General features: G+C 44.6%; 1 protein-coding gene across 17 annotated transcripts in view; it reads right to left on the bottom strand.

Annotated features, from left to right (window-relative positions):
• ARMC9 (armadillo repeat containing 9) overlaps positions 1–18,445 on the bottom strand; it is a 203,956-nt gene that overhangs the window by 130,517 nt on the left and 54,994 nt on the right. For all 17 annotated transcript variants that reach the window (XM_077957876.1, XM_077957877.1, XM_077957875.1 and 14 more), the window contains 3 exons: positions 15,523–15,557; positions 13,031–13,142; positions 9,726–9,818 (listed from right to left, as the gene is read on the bottom strand). In XM_077957876.1, coding sequence (XP_077814002.1) covers positions 9,726–9,818; positions 13,031–13,142; positions 15,523–15,557 — 240 coding nt within the window. The remainder of the gene's footprint in view (positions 1–9,725; positions 9,819–13,030; positions 13,143–15,522; positions 15,558–18,445) is intronic.

Genomic DNA, 18,445 nt, shown 5'->3' with positions numbered 1-18,445 from the left:
CATGTCTCCTCTTTGGGTCTGGTAGTTCTCTTCCTCTGCCTGAACTTATTAGAGGTGAAATAAACAGACTAAAGCCAAACATTTCATCTGGAAGCCTTGATTTCCAGCTGAAATTTGATGAGACTTGGCAAAAATAAGTTAAGTCAGATTTCCAAATTAAATGAATTAATTATACAAAGCCCTCAGAACAGTGACTGGCGCAAAGGAAGCAGTCCTGTTTGCTGTTACCGTTGCTGCTGTTTTCCAGGTTAGAATGGCAGATCCAAGACACATGCCTAATTTGGCTCCCTCTAAACCACAGTAAAATAACAATAAATGGACCGTTAAAAAAGATAATTGCCAAGGACAGAGAGAACAGCACGAGAAACAATAACGCCACAATTCTGGAAGTGGGAATGCAGCATGGCAAGAGGCTTAGCAGGCCCAAGAAGGTCAAATCTCAAGGCAGCAACGGGCACTGTGGAATTACCGTTTCCATTACTCACTCCTCAAAGGCCTTAAGAGCTGAAGAAAAATAAATGGAATGGAATTAATGGAAGTTGTTTAAGCAGCAGCTGGATCCCACTCATGTGAGTCCTGCGCATCTCTCAGCACAGGGCAGGGGAGAGGGTGTTCCCCTGTGAGGGTGACATAAAGGGTCTGTGGATGGGGGACACCAGGCAGAGGAGAGCAAGGGTTGCAGGGGTTCTAGAACAAAATGGAGAGGGGGGTTAGTGTCTAAATGCAGAATGAATGTGGAACAGAGGGCCACCCCAAAACTTGGCTCCCAGGACCCTGGCAACCAGACCCTTTCCCTCTAGGCCCAAGATTAGAAGACTATTCTCACGGTGAAGTGACCAGCCCAAGGAGAAAGAACTAGAGACCATGAAATCAGAGGTTCCCAGCAAACGGCCCACCCAGATCCCCCTGGATGGAGCTATCCATCGACAGGCCCCACCATCACACTCAATGGCTCTGTAGTCCCCTTCACTCCAAATCTCTCATTAGGAGATCATCAAGGACCACCAGACATCTGAGAAAAGTTTCTACTAGGAGGCCAAAACAAATGGGGCGGGGACGGGCTTGGAGTAAATGAGACTGTGCAGGGAGAAGAAAACTAAAAATTAAATAAAAATTCATCACTAATATCCTCAAAGATATAAGAAACTGTATTATATCCATGAAACAAGAGAAAGCTATCAAAAAGGAAATAAAAGTTTCAACAGAAGGGTCAGAAAATAAAGATGAAGAAATCCAGGGAGGCTGGGCAGGGTGGCTCACGCCTATAATCCCAGCACTTTGGGAGGCCGAGGTGGGCAGATCACTCGAGGTCAGGAGTTTGAGACCAGCCTGGCCAACATGGTGAAACCCCATCTCTACAAAAATACAAAAATTAGCCAGGCGTGGTGCCGCACACCTGTAATCCCAGCTACTCGGGAGGCTGAGGCAGGAAGATTGCTTGAACCCAGGAGGCACAGGTTGCAGTGAGCTGAGATTGTGCCAGGGCAGCAGAGTGAGACAGTCTCAAAAAAAAAAAAAAAAAAAAAAAAGAAATCTCCCAAAGAATGGAACAAAAAGTAGAAAATATGAGCGAAACTATAAGAAAAATAGAAAACCAGTTCAGGAGGTTCAACATTCAGAGAGAAAACACAGAAAACAGAAGGAAGAAGTCCTCAACAAAATAACTCAAGAAAAAGTTCCCAAAATGAAAGCTGTCAGATTGAAAGGGTCCACAAAGTGCTCAAAACAATGGATTAAAATATACCTCACGAAGGACGTCAATGGGAAACTGGGAAGATTCAATATGCTTCTCGAGAGAGAAACAGGTCACATATGAAAGATAAAGAATTGGAATAGCTTTGGATTTCTGTTTTAAATTTTTTGAGTCAAGGTCTCACTTTGTTGCCCAGGATGGAGTGCAGTGGCGTGATCACAGCTCAGAGCCCCAACCTCTTGGGCTCAAGCAATCCTCCCACCTCAGCCCTCTGAGTTAGCTGGGACTACAGGCGCATGCCAACGTGTCTGGTTAATTTAATTTTTTTTTTTTTTTTCTCAGCTGCTCACAAATTCCTGGGCTCAAGCGATCCTCCTGCCTTGGCCTCCCAAAGTGCTAGAATTATAGGCATGAGCCACCATACCCAGCTGGCTTTGGATTTCTGAACAGCAAAACTGGAACCTAAAAGACAATGGAGTAATGTCTTCAAAATTCTGAACGAAAATTATTTATAATCTAGGATTCTATACAAAGAATGAAGACATTTCTTGACCATATATGATTTCAAAATATATACTTCCTGTGCACATTTTCTCTAGATGCGATTAACTAAAGGATGTGTTCCACCAACCGAGAGAACAAGTCAAGAAATAAGATAATATCAGACACTGGAAACAGAGATCCAATTCAGGAAAGAGGTGAAAGGAATCAACACACGTTTGGTGAAGAGACTCCTGGACAGCAGCTATGCACCAGAATGTTTTCCAGACTAAACTCAGCTGATTCAAGAGGGTGACATATCCAAGGCTGTCATCCCCAAGATGCCTGTTACCATTACACCAATTTAGGTCGAATTTTTGTTGAAGTATAGCATCTACACAGGACACTGCACAGATCACAAGTACAGCCTGATGAGTGTTCACAAAGTGAACATGTGGCTAACTAGTAAACAGATCAAGAAACAGAACATGACCATCATCCCAAAAGCCCTTCCAGAACCCCATCCCAAACCAAGGGTGACCTCTCTCCTGGCTTCTAACATCATAGATTCATGTTGCTTGGCTTTAAATTTTTTGATAAATGAAACCATATATTATATATTCTCTTATGTTTGACTTTTTCATTCAACAATATGTTTGAGATATTCACCCAGGGTCTCTGCTGTATTCCTTCTCATTGCTCGAGGTATCCCATTTTACAAATACATCACAGGTATTCACTCTACTGCTGATGGACATTTGGGTTGCAGCCAGTGTTTTGGTTCTGGAAGTGCAGCTATGAATATTCTTGCATGTTTTTTAGTGAACATATGGGCATGTTTTGGGTGGGGCTTACTTAGGAGTGGCTTTGTTAGGACGCAGGTATTCAGTTTTAGTAAATGCTGCCCGTGTTCCAAAGTAGTGCACCATGTCCTAATTTTTAAACAGAGTACAAAATAGCTGGTGAGACGAGCCCAGACTTATCTGCATTTGGATAACCCTGAACATATGCTAGTGAAGTTCCAGCTCCCCTTTCCATGCCCTGCTTTGTGGATTAGCTGTGAACAGTCTTTCTACTGCCACAGAAGTGTTCTCAAGTGATCAACCCCTGAGAACTAGGAGGAGATCAGGTGAGCTTATGAGACAAAATACAGAGCAGCTCACCATTGCCCTTGGGCATAAATATTGCTGCTGGGCCAGGTGCAGTGGTTCATGCCTGTAATCCCAGCACTTTGGGAGGCTGAGGCGGGTGGATCACCTGAGGTCAGGAGTTCGAGACCAGCCTGGCCAACATGGCGAAACTCCATCTGTAATAAAAATACAAAAATTAGTTGGGCATGGTGGCACGCACCTGTAGTCCCAGCTACTCAGGAAGCTGAGGTGGGAGAATTGCTTGAACCCAGCAGACAGAGGTTGCAGTGAGCCAAGATCGCACCACTGCACTCCAGCCTGGGCAACAGAGCGAGACAGTCTCAAAAAATTAAAAAATAAATAAATATTGCTGTTGGACAACTGGTACCTGGCCAACCTTTCACTTCTGCCCGATGCTCTATGTTTCCCAGGACTGTCTCCCACCTTTGATGACCAATGTTCCCGGAGGGGATCAATAAGTGCTCAGGGAAGCTATGTCCAAATGTCATCCCAAACTTTGGTTTATGCCATCTTCTCCTAGCTAACTTCATCTAACATGGGCACAGTCCTGTTTCCTTGCAGAGCGAGGCTGGTGCTTGCTACTCAGCCCAAAAGCAAATGCTGTATTATGCAGGATATACACATAGATGGGAAAATTATAAAGAAAAAGCAAGGGGCAGATTAACACAACAGTCAGGATGTGTATGCACACTTCACAGCAGCACTATTCACAGTAGCCAAAAGGTGGAGGCAATGCAAATGTCCACTGATGGAGGAACAGATAGATATGCAAAATATGGTCCATCCATACAATGAAATATTAGCCTTAAAAAGGAAAGAAATTCTGACATATGCTACATGGATGAATCTGAGGACATTAGCTAAGTGAAATAAGCCAGTCACAAAAAGAAAAATACTGTACAATTCTACTTATATGAGGTATTTGGAGAAGTCACAATCATAGAGACAGATAGTAGAATGGGAATTTGCCAGGGACCTGGAGTAGGGGGGAATGGAGAATTATTGCTTAATGGCTACAGAGTTTCAGTTTTACAAGATGAAAAAAGTTATTTATGGAGACGGATGGCACGTGATGGTTGCACATTATGAATGTGTTTAATACCACTGAACTGTACACTTAAAAATGGGTAAGATGCTTAGAGATATGAAGGGAGATATTTATGAAGTCTAGAAACTAAGAATTCAGCTAAAAATGAAAAATTCAGTTCTCTATAATTTCATTAAATTTGGCTCCATTCAAGTTTTTGGTCTCGAGTGTTGCAGGAAGTCAGGGGCCCCGAATGGAGGGACCGGCTGGAGCTGCGGCAGAGGACCATAAATTGTGAAGATTTCATTTTAATATGGACATTTATCAGTTTCCAAATAATACTTTTATAATTTCTTATGCCTGTCTTTAATCTCTTAATCCTGTTATCTTCGTAAGCTGAGGATGTACGTCACCTCAGGACCACTGTGATAACTGTGTTAACTACATATTGATTGTAAAACATGTGTGCTTGAACAATATGAAATCAGTGCACCTTGAAAAAGAACAGAATAACAGTGATTTTTAGGGAACAAGGGAAGACAACCATAAGGTCTCACTGCCTGCAGGGTCAGGCAAAACGAGTCATATTTTTCTTCTTGCAGAGAGCCTACAAACGGACACGCAAGTAGGGAAGATATCGCTAAATTCTTTTCCTAGCAAGGAATATTAATACCCTGGGAAAGGAATGCATTCCTGGGGGGAGGTCTGTAAACGGCCGCTCTGGGAATGTCTGCTTTATGTGGTTGAGATAAGGACTGAGATATGTCCTGGTCTCCTGCAGTGCCCTCAGGCTTACTAGGGTGGGGAAAAACTCCACCCTGGTAAATTTGTGGTCAGACCGGCTCTCTGCTCTCGAATCCTGTTTTCTGTTGTTTAAGATGTTTATCAAGACAATACACACACCACTGAACATAGACCCTTATCTTATCACTGAACATAGACCCTTACCACTGAACATAGACCCTTACCATAGACCCTTACCATAGACCCTTACCATAGACCCATAGATCTTTACCACTGAACATAGACCCTTACCATAGACCCTTACCACTGAACATAGACCCTGATCTTTGTTGAACCCTTATCAGTAGTTCTGCTTTTGCCCTTTGTCCTGTTCCCTCAGAAGCATGTGATCTTTGTTAGACCCTTATTAGTAGTTCTGTTTTTTGCCCTTTGAAGCATGTGATCTTTGTACCTACTCCTTGTTCTTACACCCCCTCCCCTTTTGAAACCCTTAATAAAAACTTGCTGGTTTGAGGCTCAGGTGGGCATCATGTTCCTACCAATATGTGATGTCACCCCCGGCGGCCCAGCTGTAAAATTCCTCTCTTTATACTGTTTCTCTTTATTTCTCAGCCAGCTGACACTTATGGAAAATAGAAAGACCCCACATTGAAGTATTGGGGGTGGGTTCCCTCAATACTCGAGCTGTAATTCTCAAAGCATCCTGGACCAGCAGTATTAGCATCACGGGAAAACTTGCTGGAAATGAAAATCCATGAGCCCCACCATAGACCTATTGAATGGAAACTGTTGGTGGGACCCAGTGATCTGTTTTAATGAGACCTCCAGGAGATAACAATGCACATTAAACTTTGAGAACCACTACGGAAGAGGAATGGACTGAGTTCAATTTCCTGTCTGTACAGGCTAGTTTACCTTGGTCCCATAGTGACACAGCACCCGTGTTGGACAAGGAGTCTTTCTGCCCTGCAGATTCTCTGACATCTTAAGAGAACTTCAACTCTTTTTTTTTTTTTTTTTTTTGAGATAGAGTCTCAGTCTGCCACCCAGGCTGGAGTCCAGTGGTGCAATCTCAGCTCACTGCAATCTCCGCCTCCTGGGTTCAAGCAATTCTCCTGCCTCAGCTTCCCAAGTAGCTGGGATTACAGGTGCGCACACCACACCTGGCTAATTTTTGCATTTTTAGTAGAGACAGGGTTTCACCATGTTGGCCAGGCTGGTCTCAAACGCCTGACCTCAAGTGATCTGCCCACCTCGGGCCTCCCAAACTGCTGGGGTTACAGGCATGAGCCACCATATCCAGCTTATTTCTTCTTTTTTTTTAAAAAAAAAAAATTATTTAATGTTTGTGAGGTACAGGTGGTTTTTAATTACAGGGATAAGTTATTTAGTGGTGACTTCTGAGTCTTTGGTGCACCCATTGGGTACAGTGAACACTGCCACCTGTGCAAGGTCCATTATAACATTTTTCTTTGCATCCTCGTATCTCAGCTCCCACTTATAAGTAAGAACATAATGATATTTGGTTTTCCACTCCTAAGTTACTTCACTTAGAATAATGGCCTCCAGCTCCATCTAAGTTGCAGCAAAAGACATTATTTCATTCCTTTTTATGGCTGAGTGGTATCCCATGCTGTATATATACTATATTTTCTTTATCTGCTCATTTGTTGATGGGCACTTAGGTTGGTTCCAAATCTTTGTAACTGCAAAATGAAAACATGTGTGGGCATGTGTCTTTTTCATATAATGACTTCTTTTCCTTTGGGTGGATGGCCAGTAGTGGGACTGTTGGACCAAATGGTAGTTTTACATTGAGTTCTTTAAGGAATCGCCATACTGTTTCCCATAGTGGTTGTACTAATTGACATTGCCACCAGCAGTGTAAAAGTGTTCAAGGGTTTAGCTCATTTCTTCTTCTTTTTTTTTTTTTGAGATGCTCTGTCACCAGGCTGGAATGCAGTGGTGCCATCTCCGCTCACTGCAACCTCCATCTCCCGGGTTCAAGCGATTCTCCTGCCTTAGCCTCCTGGGTAGCTGGGATTACAGGCATGTGCCACCATGCCTGGCTAATTTTTGTATTTTTAGTAGAGACAGGGTTTCACCATGTTGGCCAGGCTGGTCTTGATCTCCTGACCTCCTGATCTGCCCATCTTGGCCTCCCAAAGTGCTGAAATTATAGGCGTGAGCCACTGCACCCAGCAGCTCATTTCTTCTTAAAAAAATAAACCAGGCCAGGCACAGTGGCTCATGTCTGTAATCCCAGCACTTTGGGAGACTGAGGTGGGTGGATCACTTGAGGTCAGGAGTTCGAGACCAGCCTGACCAACATGGAGAAACCCTGTCTCTACTAAAAATACAAAATTAGGCATGGTGGCACGTGCCTGTAATCCCAGCTACTCGGGAGGCTGAGGCAGGAGAATTGCTTGAACCCAGGAGATGGAGGTCGCAGTGAGCCGAGATCGTGCCACTGCACTCCAGCCTGGGTGACTAGAGTGAAATTCCATCTCAAAATAAATAAATAAACCATAGCTGGGCGCAGTGGCTCACGCTTGTAATCCCAGCACTTTGGGAGGCTGAGGTGGGTGGATCACCTGAGGTCAGGAGTTCGAGACTAGCCTGGCCAACATGGTGAAACCCCATTTCTACTAAAAATACAAAAATTAGCTGTGTGTGGTGGCGGGCGCCTGTAATCCCAGCTACTCAGGAGGCTGAGGCAGGAGAATTGCTTGAACCCAGGAGGTAGAGGTTGCAGTGAGCTGAGATTGCGCCACTGCACTCCAGCCTGGGTGACAAGAATGAGACTCCATCTCAAAATATATATATAAGTAAACCACAGCAATTACATATAGTGACTTGAGGAATGGCTCTTCAATAGTGACTCTTCAATGGCTACAGAGTTCACTGCATTTTTGACAAAAACCGTAGATGACAAAACCCAACACACCTTTCATCAGAGGACACATTCTCATTTTATACATAATCAAGAAAGGAAAAAAACACTGCCAATTAAACTATAATATGCCACTAACTGTCAGATACACCCTAATAGCAAAGATGTTAAAATGGGGGGGAAAGTGTATCTTCGACTCAATGAAATAATGTTAGAAATAATCAGTATTGACTTCACTCTTTGAATTTGAGTTTGGAAGTTATAACAATATATTATTCAGGTGCTTCATGCCTTGTAGGCTGGATTCAATGCCATTATAAATCCAAACAGAAAAAAAAGCAAGAAAATAAGTCAAGAATACGAGAGAGTATTTTCAAACTTAACACAACTCTTTCATGAGAGCATTAAGACTACATTCACAGAATAAACTGGCAACTCAAAACTCAAATTGTATTGCCTGTATGCACAACAGATGAATGTATAAATCACTTTCCCAGGGTCTGCTGCTATGGTTTAAATGTTCCCACCAAAACTCATCTCGACATTTAATTGCCAATGTAGTAGTACAGGGAGGTGGGAACTTTAAGAGGATATTAGGCATTAATGGATTAATGCCATTATTGCTGGAGTGGGTTAGTTATTGTGTGAGTAGGCTCCTGATAAAAAGACAGCTTCAATCCCCATTCTCTGTCTTGCATGCTCACTTCTGCCTTCTGCCTTTTGCTTTGGGATAACTCTTGCCAGATGCTGGCGCCATGCTCTTGGACTTCCTAGACTCGAGAACTGTGAGCACAATACACTTGGATTGTTTATAAATTCCCCTATCTGTGGTATTCTGTTATAGCAGCAGGAAATGGCCTACAACAGCTGTTTAATCAGTGAGCGTTCAGAGCATTTGGTACTCCACTCAGTGCACACATTGTGAAGTTTAACCACAGCTTTACATTTTTACAGCACTCTGGATAAAAATTCAACCAAATAACAAAATATAGTACCCTGTTAACATGTGCCAAATTCAAAATCCTGATCCTCCTCCTGTCCAGTGAAGACTGGTGCAGATACAGACAGGAGGGGCAAGGACAGAAGAGAAAGCCCATGTAGTGACTACTTGGTGCCAGGCGTGGGGCTAAGGACTTCCCACACATGACTGTACGTAATCATCCCAACAACCTCCCGAGGCAGGCGCGACTCCTTGCCCAGATGAGGAGGTGCCTGAGCCTGAGTAACTTGCTTATGGTGACCCGGCTAATGAGTGGTAGAGCAAAGGTTGGAAAGCTAGTTTATTTTACCCCAAATCTCATACTTTTCCCACAGGATCAGTAGACCTATCTGGTCCAAAACTGTACGTAAGTACTGTGTTCAAGACATTTTTCGTCAGGCCCAGATGTAAACAATCTGAATTTGCTTATCTACCTTGTCCCTCCAAAGTCATATTCAGTTTTCAGGACTCATGGCAAGCAGTGAGGTGAGGTAAAGAGTTGGGAATTTGAGAAAAGGAAAAACGGCAGAAAAGAGCTCCAGAGATGATGAACCAAGCAGTTCTAACTTGTCTAGAGCTCTTCACTAGAAGCAAAAAGTAGGCCAATGCCTAAGGTGAGCAAAAGACCTCATGAGCTCAAGGCTGACATAAAGTTACGATACTGAAAATGTGTATAGAAATTAAAGCTTCCCTCATCTACTGAGATCATTCCCTAGAATTGAAGGCCATGGCCGGGATCTGGCCCACCTCTTACCAACCTGGTTGTGGCTATGACAGTCCAAAAGGTCGTTGCTGATGTAGGCCTGCAGAACGGTCTCCCTCTGCTCTCCAGGATGGGATGTGGTCAAGCGCTGGAGCAAGGAGAAACAAAAGCAGCGAGACCTAAGTCTTACCATGGAGAAAAGTTTCACAGAGCAGGCGTGTTTTAAATGGCAGTATCAGTAACTACACATTTAAGCAAACAAAATAAGTAATATTCAGCTGGGGAGGTGGTGGCAAATTAACCGGCCAACCAAAACAAGAAATTTTGATGTGGGCCGGGTGCAGCGGCTCACGCCTGTAATCCCAGCACTTTGGGAGGCCAAGGCAGGCGGATCAAAAGGTCAGGAGATCGAGACCGTCCTGGCTAACGTGAGGAAACCCCGTCTCTAGTAAAAATACAAAAAAATTAGCTGGGTGTGGTGGCAGGCGCCTGTAATCCCAGCTACTCGGGAGGCTGAGGCAGGAGAATGACGTGAACCCACGAGGCAGAGCTTGCAGTGAGCCAAGATCACGCCACTGCACTCCAGCCTGTGTGACAGAGTGAGACTCTGTCTCAAAAAAAAAAAAAAGAACCTATCATGTGCTTCCTAATGGGTGACACAGGGAGCCAATTTATACATGTGAACTCTTCAGAGAAGTGAGGCAGCAAAATGCTCAGACTGCAAGTGTGCAGATAGGGAAGAGCTCATCCATGCCCAGAGAAGCATTTCTTGTATAAAGGGGCTCAGAAGCTGGCCCCTGCAGGAAAGGCTGCCTATTAACCAGCACAGGGGAGCGTGAGTATGGTGGGGGACAGGGAAGTGAGGTCTAGCTCAGGGAAGTACAATATAGGGCACAGTGGTGTGGGCTCAGTGGGAGGGGCCCAGGGCTCACTGTAGAGCACTCTGAATGCATGCTCCGCCAACAAATTCACTCTATCCTATCCTATAGGGAATGACAGAGTGATACAGTGCATGTGCCTATGCGTGTGTGTGCATGTGTGCATATGTGCATGTATGAGTGTAGAGGTAGCTGGCTAGAATTTTGTAGATTTTAGAAAGCCATAAGTCTGTCATGTTGCTACAAGTAAAAATTTATGCAATGTCCACAGAGCTAGTATAATGGCTGTGTGTATGTGTGCACATGGGTGTGTACAGGTGTGAGGTGGGATACGAAAAAGCACGTAACAGAGTAAGCAAATATCCTTGCTCTTTCAGGAAAATCCTACTAGATAAAAATCCTGAGGCTGTAAGCCCTGCTTCTAGCCAAAGAGAAGCTGGATGTGCAAGGAATGTGCTAGTTCTTAGCATGGGCAAGAGCACAGGCCAGAGCATCAGACGCCCTGGGCTGGAAGGAGAGCCGGGAAGGCCTCCAGAGCAGGCACTGCCAACAGACGTGACCATCATGGCCAGGGTGTGCCTGGAATGTCACACTGGGGTGCTGCTACCCTTCTGTTGAGTTCACTGAGGTTGAAGCAGGGGCAAGAAGCCGGGTGGGGGCACTGGAGAGGGACACAGACAAAAACATTAGAAACCTGTTCACCTTTCCTGGTTGTTTTGTGAGGATGTCACTCTCTCAGCAAAGGAATACCCTGTCTCAGCAAGAGGCTCAGGAGTAGCACGGACTGAGAGGAAGTGCAGTGTCAGTAAACCAAGAGCCATATAAAAGATGAGTTTGAGAGTTTGAGCAGAGAGAGACAAATGGCCAGGGAGGAGACGGCCACTGTGGATGACTCATGCTGCCCCACCCACTCCAGTCCTGACCCAAACAAAACCAGAGCAGACATCACTGCTTGTCCATAGGACTCTTCCTGTGGATCCTGGATACGTCGTCCGAGTCCTCAAGACGTACTTCAGGAAGCACTATCATAGAAGCATGCAAGTGAGAACTGTTTCTATCCACAGATGGGAAATTGCTAAGGATCCTTATGCCAAGATACCTTGAAATTCGGGGGTCCATGAAGGTGTCTGATGCTAATGAATTAGAATGAACTGTTCAGTTAAAGAACTGCTGGCTCAATCAATGTTGGCTTGAGTCAGCAGTTCTCACAGTGTGGTCCAGAGAACCCGGAGAGGTCCCCCAAACCCTTTAGGGGGTCTGCAAGGTCACAATTTTCATAATACTAAGATATGACAATGCCTTTTTTGTGATCAGTCTCTGGGAGGCTATATGAAGTGTGACACTGACAATCAAACCCAAAGCAGATATAAGAATCCACCTGTCTTCCATCAAGCCAGACATTAAAGACAACTGCAGAACAATGCTGCTTTTCTCACAATTCTGTTGTTGTTTGGAAAGTAGTATTCATCACAAAAAATGTTATTTATGTTAACATGTCATTCATTATTGCTCATTTTAAATGAATTAATAAACATATACTTCAAATCTTTAGCGTTTTGTTTTCGTTTTTTGGTTTTTTTGAGATGGGGTCTCACTGTGTCGCCCAGGCTGGAGTGAAGTGGTGTGATCTTGGCTCACTGGAACCTCTGCCTTCCGGGTTCAAGCAATTCTCCTGCCTCAGTCTCCTGAGTAGCTGAGACTATAGGCACCTGCCACCATGCCTGGCTAATTTTTTGTATTTTTAGTAGAGATGGGGTTTTGCCATGTTGCCGAGGATGGTCTTGAACTCCTGACCTCGGGTGATCTACCTGCCCCGGCCTCCCAGTATGCTGGGATTACAGGCTTGAGCCACCATGCCCAGGTAAATCTTTTCAGTTTTAATTTCAAATGCTGTAAATATTGGTAGACAAAATTCACATAAATGAAAGCTCTCTGAGGTCCTCAGTAATTTTTGAGAGTGGAAAGGGGTCTGACACTAAAAAGCTTGAGAACCAATTGCTGACTTCAACTGCACTCAATCTGAACACTAGGGAGAAAAGTAACGATGGGGACCAGGCCACTTCCTTTAGGCCTTGTGAACAGGAGTTCTTTCCTTGGCGCCTCTCCAGGGTGCCCACACGGCAGTGCCTGAATACAGAACCTCTGTGGGACTGTGATCAACCCTGACTCCATGCGCTCACATGCGGCCCCCACAAGTAGAGTGGGGCTCATGGCCAGGAAAGGGCTACACGCAGGTGCAGTCTCTCAGGCCTTGCAATTCATTTACCTAACTCATTACATCACAATTGCCATAATATAGGAGTTTCTCAAAGGAGGCCCAGGCTATCTTCAGAAGTGGCTTTCGACTTCCGTTCTTGGTGTCAGCAGACAGTGGGGAAGAATGATTTCTGGAAGATGGGTTAAAAGATACAAGCAAGGTAGCCAGCCAAGAAACCAGTACTGGTTTAGTTTTGTTTTCTAACTTTAGGACAAAGGTACCTACCCAGCGTAGAGCCTGCAACAAGAAGGCTTTCAAGCGGTCACTCCCCAAAATCAAATCCTTCTTCAGTTTCTCATAATCCAAGGAGGGCAGTAATGGGACATCCTTCAATTTCCTACTCAGCAACACAAGTTCAAAGAGAAAGAAAAGGGCAAAAGGGCATGTTCGTTACACCTCCTGAGCATCATGACACCCGAGCTAGAGCCTGCTGTTCCCCTGGGCTCCCAGCATGACCTCCCGGCTTCCACTTGGAGGGTGGGCTGGGTTCTGGGCTCCTACCTCAGCTTCAACCAGCTCAGCTCTGCCTGTTCTGTTGGATGGACTTAGGTTCTGTTTAACATTTTTCCTAAAACAAGGAGTCTTTGTCTGAACAGATTTAGAAACCCCTACATTCACCTTCAGCCAGACCTCCCTAGGATGGGGAGGAAATCACCTTGGGGGCATCTTGACTTTCCACCAAAGTTCTGTTTAGAATTCCAGACATAGTTCAAAGACAATTAGCATCACCAGGCCCCAAGAGTTCTACCTAAACACCTGAAGCCAGTGATCCTCTCAAGCCTGAGTGACTGGACTGGGGGAATATGAATGACAGTCAGAAAACAAGTGTGAAGAGTAAGTAGGCAGAGGCCAGGCATGTTGGCTCAAGCCTGTAATCCCAGCACTTTGGGAGGCCTAGGCAGGTGGATTACCTAAGGTCAGGAGTTCGAGACCAGCCTGGCCAACATGGTAAAACCCCATCTCTACTAAAAACACAAAATTAAAATTAGCCAGGCATAGTGACACATGCCTGTAGTCCCAGCTACTCGGGAGGCTGAGACAGAAGAATCACTTGAACCCAGGAGGTGGAGGCTGCAGTGAGCCAAGATTGCACCACTGCACTCCAGCCTAGGCAAGACACAGCAAGACTCTGTCTCAAAAAAAAAGAAAAAAAAGAAAAAAAGAGTAATTAGGTGGGTGGCTCAGCCCTCCGACGAGGTAGAATGCGTGGTCAGCAAGCAGCATGGGAACATAGGCAGGAGATGGGTTGTAGGACAATTTGCAGACCCTCCTCAGGGAGACTGCAAAGACCTCTGGGGAGCCAGGGTTCAGTGAGGAGAGACCTCAGATTTGAGATCCACACAGCTCAGACTGCCCCGCCACTCACCTTCGGTCAGCCAGAAACCAAAGGAATCACCTCAGCCTCCTTGTTGCTAAAACAAGTGTCTTCACGCTTTGTTTTTTGTTGTTTTATTGTAGAAAAGAAGATTAGAGGGCATGGAAAAACTGGTGAAACTAAATGAGCTTTGCAGTCTACTTTACAGTACTTTATCAATGATGGTTTCCTCATTTTGGTGTAATACTACAGTATTACGCCAAATGCTAAGTGTTGTATATGTATTAACTCATTTTGATCCTCACAACAATCCTAAAATAGAATTACTATGATTCTCCTCATTTTATAAGTGAGGAACTGAGGCACGAAGAAATTATATAAGTAATCCTCGGTCCCAGGGAGGGTAGCAGGAGTGGGCTTTTAACCCTAGCAGTCTGTGCAGTGATACTGCTGCCAAAGTGGTAGGAGAGAATAAAGTGTGGGGTCAAGGTCAGACTCAGGCAGGGCTGAGGGAGGAGGAATGCTGTGGGCATCTCAGGTGTGTGAGGAATCACACAGCACCCCTATCTTCCCCTTCTCCCCCGCAAAGCTGGCTCAGAGGGTCCCAGAAGCCACCCTGGTCCTCATGTCCAAGTCAAAGGTTCTCAACTCCCTTGCCACCACAGCATCAGACACTCCCAAGGGAGACAGCCCAACTCATCAGGACACGAGTGCTCAGGCATACACAGGGCTGCCCATGGCCCTGATCACAGTGTGAACCAGCAGACAACACAAATTCAGACAGTGCAACACTCTGTGGATTGCACTATGATAGTAGATTACATTTCTATACAATACCATATGAACAATTCTACAGTTGTTTTCATTTGAGGCTTCCTTACCAAAAGAATAGAATTAACAATATAAGATGGCCGGGCACGGTGGCTCACACTTATAATCCCAGCACTTTGGGAAGTCAAAGGGGGTGGATCACTTGTGGTTGGGTGTTCGAGACCAGCCTGACCAATATGGAGAAACCCTGTCTCTATTGAAAATACAAAATTAGCCGGGCGTGGTGGCATATGCTTGTAATCGGGAGGCTGAGGCAGGACAATCGCTGGAACCCAGGAGGCGGAGGTTGCAGTGAGCTGAGATTGCGCCACTGCACTCCAGCCTGGGCAACAAGAACGAAACTCCGTCTCAAAAAAAAAAAAAAAACAAAACACACACATGCAATAAAAGATAATTCTAGTTTAACAACATTACTTATAAGTACTCGTATTTCCTTTAATATTCACATGTAGCTCTAGCTCAAAGGCACTCCTCTAAGATAGGCTGCTGAGTGTTTATTAAAGACACTTTGAATTCCCGTTTTACACATTGCTGTTCTCCTTAATAAAAATTCCTAAGAGTAGTTACTTACACGGGTGCCAAGGAGGCTCGTAACATGGTGGATGCCTGGGGGGAAGAGGACAGAAGAAAACAGATGGTGTTAAACACTGATAGCAACGCACGGATCCCAAATCACCCTAATAGCATGTAATCAACAGATGTGCAAGTTAGTTTTTTTTTGTTTTTTGTTTTTTGTTTTTTTGAGACGGAGTCTTGCTCTGCCGCCCAGGCTAGAGTGCAGTGGCCCAATCTCGGCTCACTGCAAGCTCCGCCTCCCGAGTAGCTGGGATTATAGGCACCCGCCACCACACCCAGCTAATTTTGTTTGGTATTTTTAGTAGAGACGGGGTTTCACTGTGTTAGCCAGGATGATCTCCTGACCTCGTGATCTGCCCACCTCAGCCTCCCAAAGTGCTGGGATTACAGGCGTGAGCCACTGCAGCCGGCCCAGATGTGCGAAGTTTTAATCCACCAGGATTCACCAACCAAAGTCACACATGATGTAAAAATCAACCCAAACTAAAGTTACACACCACTGCTCCAGCTCACAGCCTACCAGCCCTTGAGTGATGTTACATCACTCCAAGCAAAACTCTGTAGAGGCTGCTCTGCCTATGGAGTAACCATTCTTTGATTCTTTTATTTTCTTTAGAAAAAAACAAAAGCAAACAACCAAAAACAAAACAAAACAAAACCTCTATAGAAAATGATGGGTTCCTGTCTCTACTAAAAATACAAAATTAGCCGAGTGTGGTGGCACATGCCTGTAATCCCAGCTACTCGGGAGGCTGAGGTAGGAGAATCGCTTGAACCCAGGAGGCGGAGGTTGCGGTGAGCCGAGATCACACCATTGCACTCCAGCCTGGTCAACAAGAGCGAAACTCTGTCTCAAAAAAACAAAAAAGAAAAGAAAAGAAAACGATGGGTTCTCCCTGACCAAACTCCCAAGGGCATTTCAAGCTGCCTAATTAAATACATTATGGGCCAGGCGCGGTGGCTCAAGCCTGTAATCCCAGCACTTTGGGAGGCCGAGGCAGGCGGATCACGAGGTCAGGAGATCGAGACCATCCTGGCTGACACGGTGAAACCCCGTCTCTACTAAAAAATACAAAAAAAAAAAACTAGCTGGGCGCGGTGGCGGGCGCCTGTAGTCCCAGCTACTGGGGAGGCTGAGGCAGGAGAATTGCGTGAACCCGGGAGGCGGAGCCTGCAGTGAGCCGAGATCCGGCCACTGCACTCCAGCCTGGGCGGCAGAGCGAGACTCCGTCTCAAAAAAAAAAAAAAAAAAAAAAAAACATTATGAAGAACAAAAGCAATATGAATCATTATATTATTCTGGCTTTTTTATTAAGATTTTCTCAGCCGGGCGCGGTGGCTCAAGCCTGTAATCCCAGCACTTTGGGAGGCCGAGACGGGCGGATCACGAAGTCAGGAGATCGAGACCATCCTGGCTAACACGGTGAAACTCCGTCTCTACTAAAAAATACAAAAAAAACTAGCCGGGCGAGGTGGCAGGCGTCTGTAGTCCCAGCTACTCGGGAGGCTGAGGCAGGAGAATGGCGTAAATCCGGGAGGCGGAGCTTGCAGTGAGCCAAGATCTGGCCACCGCACTCCAGCCTAGGCGACAGAGTGAGACTCCGTCTCAAAAAAAAAAAAAAGATTCTCTTCAAGTATAAAAATGTGCACTTTGTACCAAGTCAAACATTCTAGAGGTGTTTAAAAAACATTAACAACTCCTCTTCCACCCCACTCTCTTATAATTCTGATCCTGTCTATAGGCAAAATCATTGCCTACTTTACGGAGATTCTTGTCCCATTTATTTTGTGTGTGTGTGTGTGTGTGTGTGTGTGTGTCTTTTTGCCACTTTAGGCAGTGCTGTATTATGTATGTACTAAAATACATTTGAGAAACATATAAACAGATACAGTGTGTGGTGCTTGTTTGAATTGACTCAAATAAACCAATTGTAAAAAGATATTTTGAGAAAATAAGGGAAATCTGAATACGGAGTGGACTGGTATTAGATACTAAGGAATTAGTGTTAACTGTATTTGGTGTTGTGGCTATGTGTTTGTATAGTAAAGTCTCTGATCAGTTAGAGATGTATATTGAATTATTTACAGGTGACATGACATGTTTGGAATTGGATTTTAAAGAACTCCAGGGTGGGGGCAGGGAATAAGTAGAGGAGAAGAAACAAAGCAAGATTAGTGAAATGCCATTTACTGATCAAGCTGGGTGATAGTCACTTGGAGACCCATTTTATTATTCTTCCCTCTTTGCGTGCATGAAATTACAAAAGCCTTGTTAAAAATGTTATTTATTGTCATTTAATGATACTGAAATTTTTTTTTTTTTTTTTTACAGATAGGGTCTCACTATATTGCCCAGACTGGTCTTGAACTCCTGGGCTCAAGCAATCCTCCTGCCTCAGCCTCCAGAGTAGCTGGAATTATGGGCGTCTGCCACCATGCTTGTACTTACTGATACTTTGTTTTGTGAGCTAAGCTGGACTTCCAAAGTCTAGATCAAAGGGTATGTGAGTTTTAATTCTGATAAACTTTGCCAGACGCCCCGCACTGAAGGAGAGCTTTCCTTTTTCATTATCAGTGCTGGATCCTATCATTCTAAAACTTCCATCAATTCGATGGGTAGAAAACAGTTTACTTTCTTAAATTTTAGTGATATTGCCCATTATTTTTCGCAACCTGCTTTTTGACTTTGCCTTCATGCCTTATGTGATACCAGATTGTTTTCATGGATTTCAGTCCTGCTTCAGAAGGTCTACCTACCTCAAGGTGATATACACATTCTCTCAATTCTTCTAACATTTTCATAGCTTTATTTTTTACATTTAGAGATTTCATCCTTCTGGAGTTCATGCCACTGTGTTTTCCTCTGTGGTGTGAGTGACGCATGCAACTTTGTTTTCTTATTCCCTGAGAGCCAGTTA

Source organism: Macaca mulatta, chromosome 12 (genome assembly GCF_049350105.2).
Source record: "Macaca mulatta isolate MMU2019108-1 chromosome 12, T2T-MMU8v2.0, whole genome shotgun sequence".
Taxonomy (NCBI): Eukaryota; Metazoa; Chordata; class Mammalia; order Primates; family Cercopithecidae; genus Macaca; species Macaca mulatta.
Note: the sequence above shows the minus strand (reverse complement) of the source record. Positions and strands in the feature narration are given on the sequence as shown.